This window comes from Pseudoliparis swirei, chromosome 11 (assembly GCF_029220125.1).
Source record: "Pseudoliparis swirei isolate HS2019 ecotype Mariana Trench chromosome 11, NWPU_hadal_v1, whole genome shotgun sequence".
In the NCBI taxonomy this organism is placed as follows: Eukaryota; Metazoa; Chordata; class Actinopteri; order Perciformes; family Liparidae; genus Pseudoliparis; species Pseudoliparis swirei.
Genome location: NC_079398.1, coordinates 2,015,740 through 2,040,633, shown reverse-complemented (window position 1 = coordinate 2,040,633; position 24,894 = coordinate 2,015,740). Strand labels below are relative to the sequence as shown.

General features: G+C 42.9%; 1 protein-coding gene across 8 annotated transcripts in view; it reads right to left on the bottom strand.

Moving 5' to 3' along the window:
- Positions 1-24,894, bottom strand: part of eml1 (EMAP like 1) — a 59,634-nt gene that overhangs the window by 1,987 nt on the left and 32,753 nt on the right. For 4 of the 8 annotated variants that reach the window (XM_056425764.1, XM_056425757.1, XM_056425762.1 and 1 more), the window contains 22 exons: positions 23,613-23,795; positions 20,841-20,979; positions 19,144-19,191; positions 18,160-18,288; positions 17,987-18,015; positions 16,142-16,168; positions 13,194-13,323; positions 12,029-12,178; positions 11,436-11,505; positions 11,109-11,216; positions 10,910-11,005; positions 10,387-10,521; positions 10,127-10,226; positions 9,784-9,935; positions 9,176-9,301; positions 3,755-3,886; positions 2,829-2,896; positions 2,633-2,721; positions 2,446-2,543; positions 2,036-2,123; positions 528-623; positions 67-197 (listed from right to left, as the gene is read on the bottom strand). In XM_056425764.1, coding sequence (XP_056281739.1) covers positions 67-197; positions 528-623; positions 2,036-2,123; positions 2,446-2,543; positions 2,633-2,721; positions 2,829-2,896; positions 3,755-3,886; positions 9,176-9,301; positions 9,784-9,935; positions 10,127-10,226; positions 10,387-10,521; positions 10,910-11,005; positions 11,109-11,216; positions 11,436-11,505; positions 12,029-12,178; positions 13,194-13,323; positions 16,142-16,168; positions 17,987-18,015; positions 18,160-18,288; positions 19,144-19,191; positions 20,841-20,979; positions 23,613-23,795 — 2,324 coding nt within the window. The remainder of the gene's footprint in view (positions 1-66; positions 198-527; positions 624-2,035; positions 2,124-2,445; positions 2,544-2,632; positions 2,722-2,828; positions 2,897-3,754; positions 3,887-9,175; positions 9,302-9,783; positions 9,936-10,126; positions 10,227-10,386; positions 10,522-10,909; positions 11,006-11,108; positions 11,217-11,435; positions 11,506-12,028; positions 12,179-13,193; positions 13,324-16,141; positions 16,169-17,986; positions 18,016-18,159; positions 18,289-19,143; positions 19,192-20,840; positions 20,980-23,612; positions 23,796-24,894) is intronic. The other 4 variants (XM_056425761.1, XM_056425765.1, XM_056425758.1 and 1 more) reach the window with 3 other exon arrangements.

Below are 24,894 nucleotides of genomic sequence, written 5' to 3'. Positions count from 1 at the left end.
AGCCAGCCTTGCTACATGGTGGCCCCGCTCGACCCAGAGAGCCACCAAGGTGCCCCAGTATCTTACCCTGAACTGGGAACACGGGTATGAGAATAGGTGGACTTTCCCAAAGTCATCTCCGGTAACCAGGAGGCTTTTATCCCTGGACCTGCAGGCGGCGTTGATGTCGGTGCCATCTGAGCCGTCGGGCCACAAGCCTGAGGAGCAGAGAGGGCCCAGAGACGTCGATTGATGGGACATTAAAACATAAACACTCACCTATGCGGTGGTAGTATATATAAATATATTTAGTTTTTTATTTTGTTTGTTGTTTTTTTCTTTATTTTATATTAATTTTCTGATTTATTTTGATTTTAATTTAGGATAGGAATTTATAAGCATTTTTTGCTTCTACCTATACCTTTTCAGTCTTTCTCTTTTGTATATTATATAGAATAATATTGTATTGTATTTGATTTGATTGGCTGAATAAAATACACAAACAAACAAACAAACCTACAGAGGACAGGGAAGGAGTCTTCACTTACCAAAGACCTGGAAGCCCAGAGTGCAGGTGTGGGTGGCCCACTCGATGTCTCTGGTGGTCTCCACACTGACCACCTGTTTACACACTGATGGGATCCCTGGGGAAACACACAAGCCCAACACACAACATGTTTTAATATAAATCAGTATCAAATAGAGAAACTACCGATGAGTTAAAACCAATGTTTAAGGGGCAAACATCAACTCTTTATAGAACCATATTTTGCATTGAAGATACAATATGCAGGTATCTCCTGCTTCTCATCCCTCTCCTGTGCTGTGCTGCCCTCTGAGTGTCAGTTCGACCAAGCGGAGCCACACACACAGACACACACACAGACACACAAAGACACACACAGACACACACAAACAGGCCACACTCGACTGCTAACTTTGAATACTGTGCGTTTACAAACCGACATTTCTGCAGAGCGTACCAACCAAACAGCAAAGACGACTGTGATCATACTCAGGCACGTGCACAGACATTTTGGGGGGCAGGTGCTCAAACCAAAAAAAAGGGCACCCAATGCCAAAAAAAAATTCTGACAGAGTTGAAGAATAAGCAACAATACACTGATGATGTTGTCCTCAACCTGTGTCTCCTCTGGCAGCATCAGACCGCTAGCTTACATTTTCTTTATGAATAAAGATGAATTATTATATAGAAAAAACAGTACAAGCGTTCTGATTGGCTCATGGGTCGTCATGCCAGCCACGTATTGCCCTCCTGGTCTGATACGGATCCGTATTGCCCTCTGACGTCATTTTAAAAATGAGCGATATTGATAGACATCAACAGACATCCCTCTGAATAATACCAGAGGCATTATGATTTTTTTTTCAGTCTGACCACGCAAATACTAGACTAGCCCCTGTTAAATAGAACGGAATAAGAATGCACTCTCTCTCTCTCTCCTCTCTCTCCTCTCTCTCTCTTTCTTCTCTCTCTCTCCTTCTCTCTATTCTCTAAACATAACTAACGTCAGTAAACAGCTGGACGAGGCTTTGAAATCAGGATTTCGTGAGTTTTTGTTTGTTTATTTGTTTAGGAACCGTCGGACCAGTTGTGATGTCATGTTTTCAGCAGCGTAATGTTGTGGTTGATTTATCACAAACAACATCAGGGGATGAACACGTCATGACCTGTGTGTCTGATGCTGCGGGTCAGAGGAGAAGGAGGTGCAGCCGTTTGGTGGCGCGAGGAGCACTGCGCGGAGGAGGAAGTGGAGGAGGAGGGGGAGGGGGGATCGCGGCGGGGGGGGGGGAGCACGTGAGCTCGTGAGCGCCGCGGAGCAGGTCAGGGCGAAATTCTCCGATAAATGCCCCGTCGGATATTAAAACACATTTGGGGGGACTTGATGACAGAAAGAGTAACTTTTATTCTTAAATACTGATGAATAAAAAAAGTGGGCTCCAGCAAAAAGGGCACTTTCCTCATCCAGGGCAAAGGGGCTGGTGCTTGAGCACCACTAGGGCTCTATCTGTGCACGTGCCTGATCATACTTACAATACAGGATCTCATAGTCCCCTGAGTTTGACACCAGGTACTGGGAGTCCAGTGACCAGTCCAGATGGGTGATGAAACTAGAGTGACCCTGAGATTTAACACATAAGGACCAAGTTAGATCATTTACCTTCACAGGCACTTCCCCGTGTTCACAGAATTCCTAAAATTATGCATTTGATTTGATGTTGCAACCCTCGATTATGACATCTATGTAGCTGCAGCAGTGTATGACTCAGCTTATGTCCTTTGTGATTTTACAGCGTCTGCATCCACACACACCGAGGACAGAGTGTACAGAGCGGAGGCCCACATATAGAGCCGAGGAGGGAACTAAATATAAAGATGATGCTGGGTGGAACTAAAAATAACAGAGTTACGAAAGAGGCGGGATGATTAATACGGGTGCTCACCGAGCACTTCCCAACTCGGCTGTACTTCCTCCCGTTTTCTGCCACGGCGTAGATATAGATGTAGTTGTCGTGGGAACCGATGGCCAAGAAGTTACCATCTAAATTTAAAAAAAAGACAGATTGTGCTGTACATTTCCAAATAACAAAAAGGAAAAGAGACGGTGAGAACGTCACTGCGTCCGCATACCTGGCCCGTAGCACACAGCAGACAGCTGTTCATTCCCGTCCGTGTGCACTGTGACCAGATCCTTAGAGTCAGAGTCCAGCACCAGCCACCTGCAGCCAACACAAGCACGCTTCTGAAGCTCTGGAGGATTGTACAAGCGAAGGTCACGTAATCACCGGATTCATTTACTGAGTTTTGGTGAAGGGGTGATCCTTACCTGCCACTGTGGGTTCCTATGGCAACCACAGCTCCAGATGGGTGGAAGCCTGCTGATTGGGCAGCATCCTGTCAAATACAGAAAAAGTACATTTACCCTCCCTACTTCAAAATTGTACGTGTTAATACAAATAAACAAAACAACAAACACAAAACAAATACAAAATGCAACCAATACATCTTAATAAACACAAACAAACAACATAAAATACAGTATACCAACACAATAGGCCTAATAACCCACAGAACAAAAGATGTAAAGATAAAATAATAACACACATACTGTATATATATATATATATATATATATACACAAACATTTAAAATAAAGTAATCCTACTTCATTTATTCACATGGCCTCGTAGGGTAATTGTGAAAAGCAAAAACTTAGATACATTTAAATTCCATACTAGGTGTTCTTTTTAATCAAAGACAAACTTGTTAGCAGCCTTCTGATTCAATACACCTTTCCCATCTTTCAAAATGTTTTTAATGATAACATTTATATTCGCAATATAGTTCAATACAGTTTTTGTGTTATCGGTACTTCATTTGGATATTTTCTGAAACATTATTCTGTTCAGAGAAGCTCAGAATGTGACACTAAAATACTTATTTTAATTTAAGGTAATTTTATGTTGTTTTCATGTGAATTTATACATTTTAGTTGCTAAATGTGAAGTTCTTAGCGACATCAGAAGTGATCAAATAGTGGCCGATTGGTCGTGTTGTGTGCTGTGTAATTCACATGGTTGACCACAGGGTGGCAGTGTTAGCTAAAGGGTTGTTTGGGAGTTTTTCCTGATCCATGTGAGGTTCTGGGACAGGGATGTCTATGTGTACAGATTGTAAAGCCCTCTGAGGCAAATTTGTAATTTGTGAGAATGGGCTATACAAAATGAACTGAATTGAATTGAATAAACTTACTTCCATACTCTTGGTCCAGACGAGCTGATGGGAACTCGAGTCCCACAGGCAGACCTGTCGGTCATAGCCACAGGTGAGGAACTGAGGCTTGCAAGGGTGGACCGCCAAACCCCACAACTCATCAGTGTGACCCTGGAGGAGGGAGGAGAGTTTCTTCCATTACTTCTTGCTACAACATCACAGCCTTTGAAATGAACCCCGCCCTATGACCAGGTCTTGGACAACGTCACAGTAAAGATGCAACAATGAATGATTAATCAATTAGTCAAAGAACAATTCATCTGGATTTGATGCGATTCTCTTTGTTATTTCTTTGTTAACTGAATATTTATTTTGGTTGTGAACTGTTGGTCACACAAAATAAGACATTCTAAAAATTCACATTGGACTCTTTGATTCCCCAACCAATCTTTTGACATTTGAGAGACCAAGTAATGAATGAATGAATCAAGAAAATAACTGGCAGAATGATCAATAATAAAAAATAGTCGTTGGCTGCAGTGTTCATGTATTATTATTATTATTATTATCATTATTATAATTATTATTATTATTATTAAATGAAATAAAATGAAATTTATGAAATGTCCCCACTGTGGGACGAATAAAGGAAAGGAAGTGTTGAGATATGCTCTCATATTGTGTGATTGGACATTGGGCAACTTGAACTGATTGTGACCAATGAACCTGATTTGAGCCACCTGTGTGTGGGCGTGAACTGTTTATTTGAGTGTCAATAAAAAGCCTCACTGGAGGGTGAGGGCAGTTCTCTATTGGCTGTGTAACAGACAAGTCACGTATCCTGTGTCTCCACATACTTCTTAATTCCTCCGTCTAGTAAGTCTTATTGTTGGTACTATTTGTGTTATGTTTTATCCGCTATGCTCTTAGCTCTGCTAAGAGGTTATGGGCCCAGGTGATGGCGAAAACCTATAGAGCAAAACATTTAAAACTAACACTTAAGACTAGGTGCGTGTAGGCACCAAACATGACTAGTAGCAGAAAGCCAGTAGAGCCGAGTGGGAGCCGCTGGTCGCGCTTGTTATTTGACGGGGATGAAAATAATTATGAATTGTGGGAGACTAAGTTCTTGGGCCATCTTCGTCTGCAAGGGTTGAAAGAAACCATTCTGAGAGTGCCTGTGACAGAGGACGAAGAGGAACTGCTGCGGAATGAGGCAAAGAATGAAGAAGCATATGCTGAGCTTATCCAGTTTCTGGATGATAAGAGCCTGTCCTTGGTGATGCGGGAAGCACCCGACGACGGTAGAGCAGCACTACTTATTTTGAGAAACTATTACCAAGGCAGAGGAAAGCCAAGAATTATCAGCCTTTATACTGAGCTCACCTCGCTCCAGAAGTCAAGCAGCGAGAGTGTAACCGAGTATGTGATACGTGCTGAGACAGTCAGCACAGCGTTGAGAAACGCAGGCGAGACTTTGAGTGACGGGCTACTTGTAGCTATGGTTCTAAAAGGGCTTCCCGAATCGTTTAAACCGTTCGTTATCTACATCACGCAAGGAGATGAGACCGTGGCGTTTCCTGAATTCAAGACGAAACTGCGAAGCTACGAGGACACAGAGAAGATGCGTGCTCCAGACACTGAGGACAATGTGATGACAGCACGGGGGCGACGAGCAGCGAGACCAACCAGACGAGGTGCAGGTCCAGGCGAACGTGAGCAGCAGCAGCAGCAGCAACAGCTGGCGACGGGGGACGCGAGCCCGGGGTGTTTCAGGTGTGGGACACACGGACACCTCGCCCGCGCTTGTCAGCGCAAAGTGTGGTGCAGCCACTGCAGGAGCGACACACACAGCAGCGAGACCTGTCGGAGCAAGAGGCGACGAGGCCAAGATGACGCCCGTAAAGCTTCAGAGGAGACGGGGGAGGAGGACGAGTATGCGTTCCGGTTGAGCGACATGCCAGCAGATGTCCAGCCGAGCCAAGATGTCAACGTGAGGGGCCTGATGGTCGACTGCGGGGCGACCTCGCACATCGTTACAGACCTCGCCAAGTTCAAGTGTTTCAACGGCGAGTTCAAGGCCGAGTCACACTGTGTTGAGCTGGCCGACGGCACCCGGTGCAGCGGCGTAGCAGAGCGGCGAGGCGACGCGGTGGTCTGTCTGACGGACAGCACAGGTCGACAGCTGAGAACAACGCTGAAAGACGCGTTGTACATCCCCTCCTATCCGCAAGACATCTTTTCTGTAAAAGCGGCTACAGCAAGTGACGCGACGGTGATCTTCAAGAAAGGAGAGGACATTCTGATTCACAGAAATTGTACGAAATTCCACATACACAACAGGCTTTATTATTTACACACGGTAGATAATGATGTGAAATGTGATGACCAAGTTAAAGGGTGTCTTGATTTACAAACGTGGCATGAAGTATTGGGTCACTGTAACTATGAGGATGTGTTGAAGTTGCCACCTGTTGTCGAGGGCATGCAAATTAAAGGGGCAACCAGTAAACCTCCACACTGTGATGTATGTATTCAGGGCAAATTTGTGCAGACCATAAATAGAAAGCCTGATGCTAGAGCTACAGAGCCACTAGGGCTGGTCCACACAGATTTGGCAGGACCAATATCCCCAGAGTCCAGAGAGGGGTTAAGTATACACTGTCGTTTACTGATGATTTTTCCAGTGCTGTATTTGTGTATTTCCTTAAAATAAGAGTGACACAGTGCAAGCCACTGAGCGGTTTCTGGCCGATGTAGCGCCTTATGGCAAAATTAAGCGTTTGCGATCAGATAATGGTACAGAGTACACTGCTAAGAGTTTCAAATCTTTAATGGTTAAAATGCTATTAGGCACGAGACCTCAGCTCCGTATTCTCCACATCAAAATGGAACGGCTGAGCGAAATTGGCGCACACTTTTTGATATGGCAAGATGCATGTTAATTGAGAGTGGCCTACCAAAAGGTCTGTGGCCGTATGCTGTACAGACAGCAGCAGTGATTAGAAACCGTTGTTTCAACAAACGAACAAAGCAAACACCAGTACAGGCGTTGACTGGGAGACAACCCAACCTGTCCAAAATGCAAAAATTTGGCTCAAAGTGTTTTGCTTATGTTCAAGACAAGAAAAAACTTGACCCAAGGGGTGTAGAAGGTGTTTTGTTGGGTATGACAAAACCAGTCCAGCATACCTTATCTATTTTCCTGACAGCGAGAAGGTGCAGAGAAATAGATTAGTCAAGTTTGTTTCTCAGCCTGGGGTTGAGCAACAGACTCAGACTAATGTTGATGCTGATGATGATGATCTGATGGTAGAATACAGAGCAGATAGATTCAGGCAGAATGCAATCCCAGTCCTTGAGACTGAAGAGGTTCCAGTCATTGAGACTGAGGAGAGTAGCCAACCGAGAGCAGTTGAAGTTAAGCATGAGCCTAGAACTTACCCTTCTAGAGTGAGAAGGAAGCCATTTTACCTACGTGACAATGTTTCTCAGTCTGCTGGAAAAATGGACCAGGTCCAAAGTAACATTGATTACTGTTATAAAGTCATTTGCGACATACCTGTAACTTTTGAAGGAGCCATGAGCTCAGACAAATCAAAAGAGTGGGTTAATGCCATGGATGAAGAAATGCAGTCTCTTAAAGCAAATAACACATTTACTCTAACCAACTTGCCTCCGAGTAAGAAAGCAGTGGGGGGTAGATGGGTTTATGCTCTAAAGAAAAACAGTGATGGGTCTGAGAGATACAAGGCCAGGTATGTGGCAAAGGGTTACAGTCAAAAATTGGGAGTTGACTACAAGGAGACATTTTCTCCTACTGCTAACCTGACTAGTGTCAGAGTGTTGATGCAGAAAGCAGTACAGGACGACTTGATTTTGCACCAGATGGATGTCAAAACGGCCTACTTAAATGCACCGATAGACTGTGAGATCTACATGGAACAACCAGAGGGTTACGAGGTGAAATCTAGCACCAATGAAAAGTTGGTCTGTAAGCTAGAACGCTCATTATATGGGCTAAAACAATCGGGCAGAAATTGGAACAAAGTGTTGCATGATTATCTCACAAAGAATCATTTTGTACAAAATCAAGCAGACAATTGTGTTTACACAAGAGAAACGGAACACGACAAGGTGTTAATGGTGATCTGGGTTGACGATTTGATCATTGCTGCAAGTGATGAAAATGCGCTAAAGTCTGTGAAAGCGATGCTTGCATCCAGGTTCCAAATGAAAGATTTGGGAAGACTCAGACATTTTCTGGGTATTGATTTCAACCAGTTTGATAACTGTGTGAAAATGTCACAAGCAAAGTATGTTGACAAAATCCTGGAAAGATTTGACATGCAGGATTGCAAACCAAGGTCTACACCTTGTGAACAAAAACTAAACTACACTGATGGTGCCGACATGATGATAGACGTCAGAAAGTATAGAGAGGTAGTCGGTAGCCTCATCTATTTGTCTGTTTGTACGAGACCTGATTTAAGTTTTGTTGTAAGCAAGCTGTCACAGTACTTTTCAGAGCCAACTGATGAGCAATGGGTTACAGTTAAACATGTTCTCCGGTATCTTAAAGGTACAAGTGACAAAGGGTTGTGTTACACAAAATGTGATACTTTAGGTCTACAAGCATACAGTGACGCAGATTGGGCAGCTGACAATGATAGACGCAGTACCACTGGTTATTGTGTGAGCCTAACAAAAAAGGGCACACTGGTTTCCTGGAAAACCAAAAAGCAGCCCACTGTTGCACTGTCCACTTGTGAGGCAGAGTATATGGCTTTAGTAGCCACAATTCAAGAGTGCCTGTATCTGAAACAGCTTCTTGAAGGTCTTGATAAACAGAAGTATCCACAACCTAAGGTTTTCGAAGACAACCAAGGTACAATTGCTTTAGCAAAGGATCCTGTCAGCCGACAGAGATGTAAACATATTGACATCAAGTATCATTTCATTAGGTCCACTGTGAACGATGGTCACATTGTATTAGAATACTGCCCTACTGAGGAAATGGTAGCAGATGTGATGACAAAGCCTGCTACCAAATTTAAGTTGAATAAGTTTGATGAATTTATTTTGGAAAATGATGTACTGAACAATGTACTTATGAACTTCACAAAGTAAGAGCAAGTGGGGGTGTTGAGATATGCTCTCATATTGTGTGATTGGACATTGGGCAACTTGAACTGATTGTGACCAATGAACCTGATTTGAGCCACCTGTGTGTGGGCGTGAACTGTTTATTTGAGTGTCAATAAAAAGCCTCACTGGAGGGTGAAGGCAGTTCTCTATTGGCTGTGTAACAGACAAGTCACGTATCCTGTGTCTCCACATACTTCTTAATTCCTCCGTCTAGTAAGTCTTATTGTTGGTACTATTTGTGTTATGTTTTATCCGCTATGCTCTTAGCTCTGCTAAGAGGAAGGAAGGAAGGATTATTATTATTATATCTACCTGTGTAATAGGGATGAACTCTCCGTCCAAACTGCCTTGCAAAACAAAGTGTTTGGTGGTGCCGATGAGCACCGACTCCCCTCGGCCCTCTGCGATGGTCCTGATTGGACCAAACAACTCAGGCACCTGTGGAGGAAACATAATCATCATGTAAACCATCCGTTCACATTTTGACAGATTAAATGTCAATACATCCCTTTACTCCATAATCTGGTCTCTGTAGAGCAAATCAGACATGAGTGGTCCATCATAATCAACATGATAAATAACCATGGATCTCATTGAGAGCACAAACTCATCTCATCCTCTGTAATATTTATGATATGGCGCAGCATTCAGAATGCAAAGTCTGCCCCCCCCCCTCATCCCTTCACCCCGCTGCGAGACCGCAATATCTGGCTCATATAAACCACCTACTTTAAAAGAAGGAGCTGGATATGCAGCGTATAGCAATTTAATAAAACATACTAACAGAATGTGGTCATATCAAATCGGATTGTTCGGATGCTGCAGAGCTCTATAGCTAAACATCAACAAAACCCAGGCATTATTAAAATAAAATACTTCTTCAGAGTACGACTTGTGCATTTCAAATTCTTTTTCCTCACCTCCACCATTTGAATCTGCTGGTAGCTCCCGTCCCAGGAGACGAGCCTGCGGTCTTTACCTCCGGATACCAGCGTGCCGTTCCTCAGCATGCACAGGGCGAAGACGCTGCCCTCGTGAGCTCCTTGGACCGCGTGGCTGATGCGGTTCGTGCCTGTGTGACACAGACGAGACGAGAAGGACGAAAAGATGGATGACGGACGTAAAGGTCAAGGAGTGCTTGATTATGCAGATCCAGAGACAGACGGACGACAGACAGACTGATCAATAAGTCAGAGACAAAAAGAGATCTTATTGGACAATTGTGCATCAATAAAAGTTCAACAAATGAATTCCTTAACGTGCCTTTTCCCCACACCAGGATGTTCCCACTCGAGTCTCCTGTGATGGCGTCTCCGTTCTCTGCGAAGATCACGCACAACACAAACTTTGGCTTCTCTTGTTTCTGCAAGAAACACAAGAACACACATATTGTTTCATTCTATTGATTCTTTTTGTATGGCAATAAATGGGATCATATCACACCACGGGCTGTTCGGATTGCTTGTGTGCCTCTATATCAAACAGTATTGCTGTACGATGGACATGGCGTGTGGTTGCCTCACCTCAAACAGTCCTTGCTTCTTGACCAGCACGCCTTTCTCCAGGTTCCAGAAGTAGAGATGGGATTTGCCGCAGGTCACTACGATGTTGCTGTCTGTCGGGTGAAAGTCTGCAGCGAACACCGACTCGTTGGAGCACTGAGGAGAAAACACACAACGCGTCCACATTCACTACCTCAGGATTTGAGCAGTGTGCCAGGTGGTGTCTTATTTAACCCTCCTGTTACCTTTATATTTACTGACATATTTTACCCGTGGGGTCAATTTGACCCCAGCAATTAAAACCTCCAGAAAATTATTAGAATTAATATTGTTTTCCAAGTTTAAGTGTGAGGTACTTTATGTTTGTTTGTTGACTACCTAAATAGCCCTTTAAATATATAAAAAGGTTGATATTTCTTATATGTTTGACACAGTGAAAAACAGCCTGGGGTCAAATTGACCCGAAAGAACACCGACGTTAAACATTGAATGGGGTCAAATTGACCCGAAGGTAACAGGAGGGTTAAAGAACATGCTCACGGACCTTGACCTCGGCCAGTCGGTCCTCTCTCTGCCAGTCCCAGACGGAGAGGACGTGGTCATTGGAGTCGTCCACGACGCACAATGTATTCCCTCCATTCTGACACGCAGAAACAGACACAAAGCCAGAACAAAAGTCAAGTTTTATTCACCCACGGAATGGAAACGCAGCACGGGAAAAAAATAATTGCCCCAAAACTCACCGACTTGGAGAAAGCCAGGCAGACCAAGGCTCGGTCGAAGAAGCCAGCACCGAGAACATGGAGCGTGTTGAGGCTAACAGAGTCCCACACACGCACATGAGGAGCCAGCTGCACACACACACACACACACACACACACACGAGAGGTGTACCATCAGTGTGATGCAATGGAAGGCAACGTTAGTAGAAGTGAACTTCTCAGTCTGGTTGTTAGGCAGAATGGGCTGGGCCAGCTGGGTAAAACACAATTTCTTAAATTAAATAAAAAAACTCCTCACTCAGTGAGAGACGTTGAATACTAAAGTGATAAACTATTAAGCTCACTTACTCTTCCGTCCGAAGAGGTGCCCGCCACCTGACCGGTTGCTATGGTGATTTTATCAGGGTGGACAGCCAGGCTGGTGGAGAGGAAGACGAGAAAACATTTAAAAGCTTTTCAACATCAAAAGGACCGTTTGAATAAAGATGAGCAACGCGCTCGCACAACATGAAAGGAGCTTTTTAAAGCTGCGAGTACGATATTCTCTATATTCTCGAGTAAGACGAAGTTGGCATCCATCCTTTTGATCTGTAATCCAAAGCGTTTATTATTCATTTGAAATGATTAACCCCAAGGTCTCTGTTCTACACTCCTTCACGCTTGTGTACAAATGCCTCATGCTAAGACCCACCGACCCTTCAGTTCACTCGTCTTCCTCTTTACTCTCCGTCGTCATAGTTACTCTGCACGTGAAGGGATCAAGAAGAGAAATAACTCTCTGGCCTGTGAGGATGGTAGAAATGCTGAGGATGCACTCCAACAAGGAAACCAGAGGAAAGGTAGATGACAGATACGAGGCGGCAGTAGATGACCAACGCGTCACCTCAGGCCAGTGGGTGCTTTTCATAATCCCCATCATAATCCCCCCCGCTGCCTCTCACCATTTGATGTCATCCGTGTGTCCGGTGTAGTGTCGCTGCAGCTGCTCGTCCACGTTGAACAGGACGACCACGGAGGCGATGAAGTACACCGTTTCTCCAGTGGGCAACAGGTAAAGATTGGAGCGACAGTCTCGGCCGCGGTAACCATAACTGGACATCGAAGGTCAAGGAATAAAACTGAAAATATAATAATCATAATAATACATACAATTTCTATCACGCTTTTCATAGTACTCAAAGACGCTTTACAACGCATAATTAAAAAATCCTCAAAGCTATGCATAAAGTAAAGCTTAAACAAATAATTGACTGAAAGAATATTTTGTAATTTTTTCACGCAATAATGCCAAATCCCCACTTCAAGCTTCTCTGACGGTACATTTAATATCTTTTGGTTGTAGCCTGTTGGACGATGAAGACAGCAGCGCGGGAACTGAGCAACAGGGACTTTCCTCATGTTTCATAGACCAAGAGATTAATGTAGGAAATAATTGACAAAGTACTTGTTAATGAAAATGTGTTTTTTGCAGGACAGAAAATGTAAGTATCTATTTGCTATACACCAACAAACAGGTTGAACATTTCACAATATTATCTGTTATTTAACATGAATGTATGAAACAAAAAAACATTAAAATGGCTTCATACGGCTCGCATTCAGACCCTGTGTGTGTTTTATTCCTTCTGTACTCTAGTCCATTGACTACATCTACATGATATTGCAGCCCACATGTATTTCTCTGGGTTCATCTCTCTTTCAGATTCTTTTCTTCCGCAATTGGGTTGCTGCTCGACCGAACAACGCACGCCGTTCATTCTTTCATCCGCAAATGAAGTAGAGAAACCACAAAATGAAACTAAATAAATAGATAAAAGAGCACGAGAGGAGCTGCTGACCGGTCGTGCCTCAGCCGGTGTGCAGGTTGCTACGCACCGCAGAGCGATGAGCCCGTTTCCAACTGCGGCGGCACCACACGGGGAACATGAACATCTGGAGCAGATCTACTCCTGACGTCGGCTTCCTCTCTCCACCACATCACGGCTCAATCTGGATTTACTCTCTTCGGAGGATTACTTTTCAAAACTTTCCAAAGCACAAAGCAGGACTTCTTATTTCCTCAGAAAATTCCTCGGGCAAAACTAATTGAAAGATAAGAAAGGATACACCCAGTCCAGTTTGAGTTTGTTGCTGGGCAGGTCGGCTTTGGCCTCCAGGCAGTAGCGGTCCACCTGGTCTTTGGGCATGTGCATGGTGATGGGGCGACCTTTCAAGAACATTTTCACATAACCTTCCTCTAGAAAAAGCAACAGAACGCATCAGTGAGAGAATATACATGTAGGAACACACAGATGTGAACGCTGGAATCACGTCAGTATAACATTTAAAAAACACAGACGTGACACTGACGCATCATACAATATGTTATTATGATGTGATGACGAGGGTGACAATGTTGATGATGCTGTGGCAGGGTTAGAGGGAAGTGGAGAGTTGTGATGGGATATCTTTGCTATGAAATGGACTCAATTAAAGACAACAAGTGACAGAATTTGCAAACAAACAAATTAGCTTTTTAACTGACTTTATTAGTCATTCCAAATACAAACAAAGAGCGCAAAACAGACTGCAAACATTTTCAATACTCTAAATATTCAGCTCACAGGTGAGGTGAACCAACATAAAATGCAGACAAAAGCAGAGCAATGGAAATGTTATGAAAAAAAAACTGGATGGGATGATGAGAAATTCTCATCAATTCATAAACGGAAAAAGAAAATCATGCAGAAAACATTAAAGGAACCAAAACAAACCAAAATAACTTTTAATGTCCAGAAACGTTTTTTTGTTAATGCTCATTGGAAGAAAATATTAAAATGTAAGATAACATAAGGGATTTGGGATACATTTTTATTAGGTGGTGCTAAAAAAAACTGCCATTTCTCACGGTACAGATCTGATATGAGAGCATGGCTTTGCTCTGCGGCTCGGGCACGATGCAGCTTGATAACTGGAATAAACACATGGATATCAAGTAGAGTTGCTATTCTGTGTTTTCCGGATTAGCTAATAACAAATCTGGAAGTACTGACTGGGAGACTTGATGGGGCTGCGATAACTGGGCGTATCGAGGGAAGAGTACGAGGACAGACTCCCGGACTTTTTTGAACTGAAGGTTAAAACTTGGGTGTTTTCTGGCTCGTGGCACCTTGCCAGCTCCACCCTTTCTGGCCACGCCTGCCTTGCTGCTGTCTGAGGTTTGTTGGGGGCCGGTGGCTGAGCGGGCTGTAACAGACGCGGCAGCGGGGCTGCCACTGGCCCCCTTCCGTCTGGCAGAGCGGCTGAGGTAAATCTGTACGGTGACTATGATGTAGACGGGGGGGGAAAGAGCAGAGGAGCCCATGATGGAGAGGAGTGGTGGAGGTTGTCAAGGCCGGTTGGGTGGAAGGGGCCGAACGGGGACAAGCGGGGCGAAGGAGGGAGAAACGTAAAGGGTGGAGGAAGTTGGTGGAATAAGTTAGACGGATGTAATGGCTGTTTATTGTGTCACACTTAGTGAACGCATCATAAGACTGGTAAAATACATAAAAGGAAAGTAGGGAAACGGACTCCTATTATAAACCACCAGCAGATGTGATGATCAAACGCTGGGATCTTATCTTAAAACGTGAGTTCAGTTTGGGGTGAATAAAGTTAAACCTGTTTTCCCCCACTGTCTCACCAGGGAGACCCTGCCTCACTGGTCTAAAGCAGTGGTTCTAGACCAAAGGGTCAGGTGAGAGGTCACCAGGTTCACCTGAGAGTTTCGAGATGATTAAACGGGCAGGACAGAACTAAATGAAATGTTTTGATGCACACATTCTCTGTAGATTTGAGCTAGCTAGTGTAATTTAGAGTATCTTTGTCAGCTGAACATGCAAAAACAGGCAACATAAAAATGTACATATATAGAGAGTAACATTTCCAATAATAGATGACTACTCAATAAATACAATATTTCCTTGGGTTTTAATGGTGTTATTCTTTCCAGAACAATCTCATTTATCCTCGTCTTAGGAAATACTTGTCTTGTGAATAACTGCATAGCTTTACGTCTTCAGACCTCTAATCATTATTCAGAGGAAACAAGTTGAGAGGTTTCGGGGATTAAATCCCCCTTGGATTGAATATTAAAAGGTACTGGACGACACCTGTGACGAGGGGACGCAGGCAGACACCGTTTCCTCTTAAAATGGTAAAATGCTCAGATTATCTTTTAGAAAATACATGATCGTGAAAAGAGAAGGGCCGACAACGAAGTCTTGGACGAAATAAACTTCAACTCCAGTCATTTAGTGAAAGTCTTGGTAGCTTTGTGAGGACTTGCTGAAGGGGACTACACAACCACGAGACACTTCAGGCCATGTGAGAAAACTACAAGCAGGTAAATCAACCAGACTTCAATCGGAACTAAATATGTTTGTAATGCAAACATTCATGTCGACTAAAGCGCTGAACATATAATAAGAGCAGCGGCAAAGTGACTCGCTGAGCTGCAGCGAGAACAGAACCGAGGAGGCTGGTGTTTGCTCAAAGCGGCTGTGAGGACATCTTTGTGTCGTCACTATGGTGACAGAGACTAAATGCCTACGAGCAAAAGTGAGGGTGCGAGCAAACACACACACACACACACACACACACACACTCAGTTGGTGAAGCAGCGGCTGCAATCGCAGTGCAAACACTGCAATCACTCCAACGTGGCGCTCAGTGGAGGTTAGGCAGGGTGCATGTGTGCATGTGTGTGTGTGTGTGTGTGTGTGAGGGTCTAAAGACAATAAAGGGAATGTAACACACACACACACACACTTTGTCAACCCACTCCTGCCCCTGTCTGGACAGCTCTCTGATCATCACACCGAAGGATACCTCTAAAGTTGTGGGTATCAGAATGTTTCGAGACATCTAAACAGGATATCAATTTAAAATGTCTCAATATTAGACCTCATTTAATCTTTAGTTTCTGCACTGCAGCCGGAGCAGAGGAGACGCACGGAGAGATAAAAACAAATCATCTGCAGTGTCCAGAGAGCTGTGTGGGCCGGGGCTTTAGGCAAGGGGAGGGGGGAGCCTACCTTTGCAGTGGGTCACACGTCGCATCCCTTGTAAAGGTCACAGAGAAAGACACAAGAACCAGGTGAGGGTTGGCATGGCTTCCTCACTTCCTGGTCTGTCCTAATATGAGGAACTTCCTGTTTCCTGGTGTTAACGAACAGCACTCATTGCCCTGAATGCTCCGAATGAATCAGTTTCTTTTAACAATCTATAAAGATCGACAAAGATTTATTTTCAAGCATTTTTTCAAACTTTTCTTAACAATGAGAAAGTAAAATAAACTACCACATACAGGACTGTCTCAGGAAATTAGAATATTGTGATAAAGTTCTTTATTTTCTGTAATGCAATTAAAAAAACAAAAATGTCATGCATTCTGGATTCATTACAAATCAACTGAAATATTGCAAGCCTTTTATTCTTTTAATATTGCTGATTATGGCTTACAGCTTAAGAAAACTCTAAAATCCTATCTCATAAAATTTGAATATTTCCTCAGACCAAGTAAAAAAAAAGATTTATAACAGCAAAACAAAATCAAACATTTGAAAATGTGTTTCCAGGTGTTTCGAGTTAATTAGACGATTCAAGTGATTTGTTTAATACCCTACTAGTATACTTTTTCATGATATTCTAATATTTAGAAATAGGATATTTGAGTTTTCTTAAGCTGTAAGCCATAATCAGCAATATTAAAAGAATAAAAGGCTTGCAATATTTCAGTTGATTTGTAATGAATCCAGAATGCATGACATTTTTGTTTTTTTAATTGCATTACAGAAAATAAAGAACTTTATCACAATATTCTAATTTTCTGAGACAGTCCTGTATAGTGACTTGCAGCCCTTTTCGCTGTATCAAACTAACCACTCTTCATGTCAGCACTTGCATCGTGTATTGCAGGTAAGCATTATATTGGAAGAATTTATTGCTGCAATTATCATTTGTTTTGGTTAACTTTCATCTCATGGCAGTGTATGTCCCTGACCCTGAGCCCATGATGGAGAGGAGTGGTGGAGGTTGTCAAGGCCGGTTGGGTGGAAGGGGCCAAACAGGGTCATTATAGACGTCTATAATACATTTAAATGTCCAGTGACAGGAGGGCCTAGTGGTGATGATTAACCCGGTAGCAATCTGATGGTTTCCGCTTTAAAATATTCAAAGAACATGTATTAATCTGTTTTATATGTCGATCATATTTGCTAAAATTTGATTTCAAGTTAAAAGAAAAAAATACTAAAGTAGTTTGATGAAGTGGGTCAGTAAGCTGTACACTGTGTTTGGATGCAGCCTGAAGTGAAGAGAAATGAAGCCAGGTGTGTAAATCAATAGAAGGCTGGAGAGGGAAATTCTGATCAATCATGGTTTTTCTCATATTCAGTACATCATCTTGTTAATGTGCGTTTCCTGCTTTGTATTTTGGCCTATTTGTCTTGTGTGTAGTCCAGGAAACACTATAAACTCAGAATTTAATGTGTGGCTCTTAATTCTCTTTGTTGTGTTTCTCCTACCTCAGAAATATCACACAAACATTAAAAAAAAAGTGTGAGATAATACTATCTTCCTGAGGTTGCAGGGTGCTGTGTTAAGAGAAATCTCCACAAAAAGACGGATGGAAGTTTGGATGTGAAGATGTAGTAATGGATGAAGTGGACGGGTAAAGATGAATATTGAAGAACAACATGCAGCGTAGCGTCTGTGGTCCTCTGTGTGTCAGTTCAAGGCACTGAAAAGTATTTCTTTATTAAGAAGCTTTACCTACGAGCTGACACACTGAGCTTGTGGTGTTTAAGGCTCTCAGAGGTTTGCATGAAACTATCAGAGACGTCAGGCTGCAGAGCCATGAAGGAGCAGCTAGATCTCACCTGCATTGAACACTGGATCCCTCTGCTTGCTGCAAAGTAAAGGCGTAAACAGACAGCTGTCATTCAGCATCCCGCCTCCAGATAAACTGTTGTCTGTTTTTGATTTGAAAGTGAAACTAGAAGACGAATGTGTGAGTCACTAAATGGACAAAAGCTGATTTTGTTCGTGTTACCCGTCACTTCTTTTGCCGCTGGAATTGCTGCCGGTGGATCCGGCACGAGTTCGGTTGCCCTTGGAGTCGCCCGAATCCTTCCGGCTCAGAGTTCCCACATGTTCGTTTGAGTTGGCTCTCCTCACAGTGCTGCGGCGGGTGGAAGGTGGACAGAGGCAACAATAGATTAGAAAGGAATGAGTCAGAAAACTACCTGACGCCGCTTTCCTATAATTGCTCGGTGGTAACGTGTTCAGGCCAGAAATAGCAGTGGAGTGTCAAAGAAAGATTCATTGATTTAATAATCCAGTTCAAGGATAATTTAACATTGCTTCACAATGTAAAAAAAAAAAAAAGAAGTCTTAACTTTTGAGACTTTGCCGCAGTGTAAGAAATAATTTGCACAGGAGCAAAAGAGACAGAAATAAATATGGACATTATTTTCTTCCCAACACCTACACGACATGTCCGTACAGACCTGTGCACATCTGCATATTGGATGTGCTGACAGCCCGCCCATTTCTAACAATGAAAAGGCCTCATCAGCAATCCAACAGCCAGTAGGCCCGGTCACCTAATCCGCCCGGTGGGAGGAAAGTCTATTCAAATCCTAAAACTGGCCGGTGGCCGTTATCCCTTCTGGAGAGCCAGTGCGTGTTTATTCAGGAGAGAGCAGAATAGAAACTGTTGTTTGCTGCGTTATCCCACGAGGAATCATAGTAATTGGGCCACAGGGCATTGGGGAAGGCTGTTGTGTGTGTGCCAACACTGATGGGATTGTGACCAATCTGCGGTTTACACTAATCCCAGACACAGACTGTAAACAACACACGCATAGAACGATGATTTAAACAACAGGAAGTGAATATTAGCAATGAGGGATGTGTCACAGTTATCATGTCACTTGGAGATGATTTAATAGTAAAGTAATAGTTAGGATGCATCAGAGCAGCGATGGTGTTATATCGGGACTTGTGACGCCCCGTCACTCGGGGATTCTCTCACCTGAGGGGCAGGTAGAGAAATCTGGAAGAGCGAGTCAGAGACAACAAACTGGACGGATTTGCAGGACATCACATTGAAGGTGGACAGGACAAAAACAGGATATGACATCATCGTAGGAAAGGACACGTTGTCAGAGAGAGAGAGAGACAACACAAGAGGGCAGACAAGCAAGAGAGGGAAGATGGGACCGACAAACACAAGACGTAAAGATGAACAGAGGAGGAGGATGTAGCGTCAAGAGGAAGCCCTGAAGACCTTTTACATTAATTGCACATGAAAACCCTCTATTCAGCACAGCAGCAAACAGCCACTCAGCTTCATTCACATCCGAGCAGACACTGAGGTCATGTGCTTTGTTCTGGTGTTTGAACAACCTCAAATAAATGTAAGATGTTTATGAATTGTATTGTATTGGCTCGCTACACAATTTTTTTTGCAGTATTCAATATATTGAAATATGTCAACGTTAAGGCCAATAAATAGTAAAAGTTTCTCTATTCATCCACTAGAATGTGTTCTAGTTATTGTGGAACCGGCTATGAAACAGGACAAAAGTATTTAGATCCTAAAATAGCGCAAATTGGCTTGACCTGGCTATGACACTGTCACCAGGTGCACAACTAGTTACAGCTGAGAAAGTGCAAAAGAAGTCATTGAAAAGTAAAACACAAGTTTAAGTAATCAAGACAAACAAGAAAACTGCACGAACGACGAGGAAATGCACAAGTCCAAACACTGCTTGTTTCTGTCAACCATCCTCACACTGGTTACATGTCCTTACTCTCCTCTTAGGTCCACCGTAAGTTGAGAATCAGCACAATAAAGTACCAACTGAGTCTTGGAAAACATCCCTGAAGCAGACGTAAAACTCCACATCCTGAAACAAGGAAACAAGGCCGCAAGGAAGCCAACAGCTGCTTGGGTGGGAGCTGCTCTCTGCTGCCGGCTGAGCTTCATCTGATTACGGTAATGGAGGCGATTGTTTCCCTGACAGACAAGATTGATAACCTGTGCTCCACGAGCACGTATAAACACACACAACAGAGGCGCCGAGATGACACCAGCGTTTCTCTGTTTGTCAGACTTGTTAAATGTCAGTCGCTTTGGCTGATAAAAAGCCAGATGTGTGAAGATCTATGACTTTACTGATCTGACATGGCACAGACGGACAGGACTGAAAGATATCGAGAGACAAACAAAAGGTCTGGGGAGACATATGAAACATGCAAGACCTCATGACCTGGGTACCTGCAGCTGTATCGGGATTGAACACACGTAGAACCGGGTTCAAAGTGCACAGACGGGCGGGTTCTCCTCATACTTATACTTATATTTTTAATTATCGCTCCGTTTATTGTTGTTTATGTCATTGTTTATTGTTGCTCTACCCGCTATGACACATTCCTTGTATATGAAAATATACATGGCAATAAAAAGTTTCTGATTCTGATTCTGATTAGTAAGACCTGAAGGTTGAATAAAGCAACACTAAACTTCAGACACTAAACTTTAGACATTTATACCAAACACTCGACTTGCTGCTGCACAAACCTTCACGTCCAACTCCTTTGCAATAAGTACCAAAACAAAAGTTAATCATATCCTTTAAAATAAAAATAAAAATGCAATAGATAAAGGGTAATATAATAATATAGAACAGACTACAATGCATATAATTAGCAAAATTAGCTCCTCACCTCTTGCAGGCTGCAGTGCTGCTGTCCTTCCTCGATCCGGAGCCGGATGGGGAGGGCAGAGTGCCGCTGCCTTTCTTTGGGAGAAGGGCCCCGTTGTTTACGGAGGGCCGTAAGGGCAGGGTGGCAATCATCGGCCTGGCTGCAGGGAAAAGGTCAAACGACGGGCATGTTCAGGGTCAGGCGGTCAGCCGCTGTGGGGTCATGTGAGGGAAGTGATCACATTCACTTACAGACTTATACTCAAGTTAAGGGTCAACAGAATGGGAACAACAAATTATATTTCAATTATTTTGATAATTAGTGAGATGAGGTACAAATTGGTGCACTGGGAAGGTATAGGTGTCGTATAAAGTCTCCCAGCATGCACTGGGGGACCAGCTTTATTGATATTATTTTCTATTTATGCATGTCTCTAGAACATTACGAGTATTATTGGGTTTGAAGTGTCCCCACAGTTGACCTGCTCTTATTTCAGTCAGTATTATAAGCCAATATGGTTCAACCGTGAGTCATAAAAAGTTGTATTGGGCCACAATAATCACAATAAAAATATGAAAATATATTTATATTGAAGACAAACTTGATCAACAAAGGACAAGGTTTCAGAGTATGAACTAAACTTTGTCCAGAGAAACACAAACGGGACACACACAAACATGGTAAGCCTACGAAAAACTAATTCAAGCTGCAGCTTCATCTGCAGTGATACATATTTCATGTTTTGTCTAACTTATTACCAATAGTACCCGGTCAGGACTTAAGCCGCCCTCTTGTATTGCACTTTATTTACTATAATCTGTATATACTGTATTTATTATGATACTTTCTGTTGACCTTCTGGTTGGATGCCAAACTGCATTCCGTTGCTCTGTACTTGTACATGTGTAATGACAATAAAGTTGAATCTAATAGACCCTTTTTCAGCACACACACACACACACACACACACACACACACACACACACACACACACACACACACACACACACACACACACACACACACACACACACACACACACACACACACACACACACACACACACACACACACACGTTATCTTTCATGTAGTAATTATGCAGCTGGGGCAAACTGAGGTTGTAATTTTGTTGGCACGTTAAAGAAGATGAACGTGTGTGTTTATGTGTGTCCATGATTGTCCTTATGCAGTGTGTGTTAAGGGCTAAGCTTTATAAAACAGATTATTGTGCCTCAGTAGAGGGGAGCCGGCTGCTGAATCCCTGCGGCTAAAAGTGGAGAACAATAAGAGAAAGCAGCTCAGTCATCCTTCAGCTCTCGAATCAAATCAAACTAAAGCTCCATTTGTTCGGTCGCTCCAGAGACTGAAACTGGCAGCAGCTCAGAATCATAATAAGTTTCAGTTTCATCATAAAAAGGCATGTTGCTCAGCTGATTTCACATGCAGTGCTTTCTTATTCCTTGATGAAGTGCTGGATTTTTTTTTTTTTTAAATGTACTTTCCGCTTCCTACATTCCTCAGAAAAAAGATAAGAAGAGGCGTCATTCAGTCGAGTGATCTATTGGATTTGGGGGATCGTCCTCAACAGAAAGGTTGCATACACAGAGGCGAACACAAAACATGTGCTTTGTAGCTTTTTAACACACATGATCAATTCATTATTGGACTAGATGCACGTCAGACACAGTCCTCCTGGTTGACAATGAATGCATTGTTTTTCATCTGTGTCTTCAGCCTCTGATCTCAGTCATTGACAGGCGGTGCGGAAAGTAGCCGCGTGTTGGAATACTGCACTGTGTCTACAACAGAACGCAAGCAGGCAGTGCAATGTGCCTTTGGTCGACACCACAGCGAGCCTGGTGAGTGCGGACTCAGTCGGCCTACCTGGCTTCCCAACATTGCCGTCTCTGACTTTCTCATCAAAGCAGCATCTCTACACATGACATAAATAAATCAATTACAAAACGAAGATATTTATATTGAATGGGTGTAACACAAAATGTATGAATACTTTCATTTATTAGATTTATTTAGGTTACACTCACAAAAACGATTCAAGCCCTTCTTCGAGGTGACACATTTAAATATTGTTTGATACATTTAAATGAATCAATTACAAAAATAGATATTTATATTTAATGGGTGTAACACAAAATGTATGAATACTTTCATTTATTAGATTTATTTAGGTTAGATGGTGTGCATATCAACTCAAAATAAATGTGTTTCATTGAGGACTACCCTTTGCGCATGCGCTTTCTGAAAATCAGTTGTTTGCATGAGGTGAAGACACTTTCAGATCTGCACGGTGGTGTAGTGGCTAGCACTGTCGCCTCACAGCCAGAGGCCCGTGGGTTCAATTCCCAGTCGGGGTGTTCCTTCTGTGTGGAGTTTGCATATTTTGTTAGTTAGTTAGTTTATATTTTGAGTTGGACAAACACAAATTAATTTAATTTAATGAATATCGTTATTTTATTTTAGATGTATTTGATACAAATGAGTTGGACTAACTTAATTAAATTGTATTGCACTGATGTGCTAAATTTGAGTTGCATATAATTATTGGATGGAAAACCTGCCAACAATTTAATTGAGTTCATCCAATGAGTCATTTCTTTGAGTGCAGGGGTAGAGAGGGGAAGAGGAAGAGGAAGGGGAAGGAAATAAACTGCATTTAAAAAAAGGAAAGAAGACATCATCAGGAAAGAGAGAGGACGCAGTGAAAAAGGAGAAAAGGGCTATGCCGCAAAAAAAACAGAGCCATAAAAACACATGCTCGGTATGTCTGTTACCTTTGGTGGGTCCTCTGCGTGAGCCCATGGCCTGCTGCTCCTCGGACACGTTGAGCCTTCGCACCACGTCGGCCAGAGCCGACTTCAGCAGCTGGATCTCGTCCTCCTGCATCTGGACCCTCTGCTCCAGGGAGGCGATGCGGTCGGTGACCTCCATACTGCCGGCTGCTGACGCGCTGTCATCTGGGGGAGCACAGGGAGCTCGTGTCAGAGATGAGGAACACGTGACAATACCTACATGGAGTGTTTTTTACATCATTCTTTTAATCTCATATTAACTCAGTTTGTGCAGCAGGAAGAGTTGCTTCTTGAAAATATTCATCAATAGTTCCACATTTTGGGAAAAGATGCACAACATTGCTCCCACTCTCATGTTAGTGTGTTCGTTATGAAGCTACAAGCAGAAGATGGTTAGCTTAGCATCAAACGGATTATCGGTCGCATCCTTTTTTGATAGGTGTCTTTTTTTAAGACTCTTTAACAATCACATTATTCTCGGGATCATTGCCATAAATGCTCCTGTTTAGTGAAAAACAATGTTGACAGTGTTAGTGAAATTTTTTATATAGGGAGGTATGTTATCATTCCCTAAAAAACATCCCAAAATGTTGGTGTCCTATGTTCACTTAACTGTTTTTAAACCTTTTACTTTTATTGTTTGTAGAAAAGAAAAGTGCAAAGTCGCATGGAGCATGAACTCTTTTCAAATCAGCAGCTCACTTTTATATTTTCAGACTCTTTGCGGAAGCCTTTGTTTTGTTTGGTTCAAAGAGCTTCTCTCTTTAATCTGTCACAGCTTGTTAGTTTAAACTCGAAGAACACACAGACTTTAACAAACATAACACCTCTCCACCTGACGCCGATAGAGGCCGAGCAAAGGCCATCGGGTGCACTTTGTTAAAACACACACAGACACACACACACACACATAGATACACTCAGGGTCCCCTGCATTAAGACTTTGATGTCACGGGGGCTTGATGAAATATTAATGTGAATCTCTGCTGTGTTCCTCTACCCACAGGCTGATGCATTATGCATTAGTGAGCCGGCATCTGGTGATTAGGCAGATCTGCGGTCTGAGCTGAACCTCGACTGCTGGTAACATTATGGAAAATCTGATGGAGCTCTTGGCTTCTGTAAATCACATTCTTAAAAAAATGGAAGTACAACGATGTTCAAACCAAACTGAATGTGTGAAATATCTGCATTTCTGGCGTAAATAAAGTGGCGTGATGAGCCTCGGAGCCTCTGTGATGAACAGAAGCTGCTCGGGGGATTC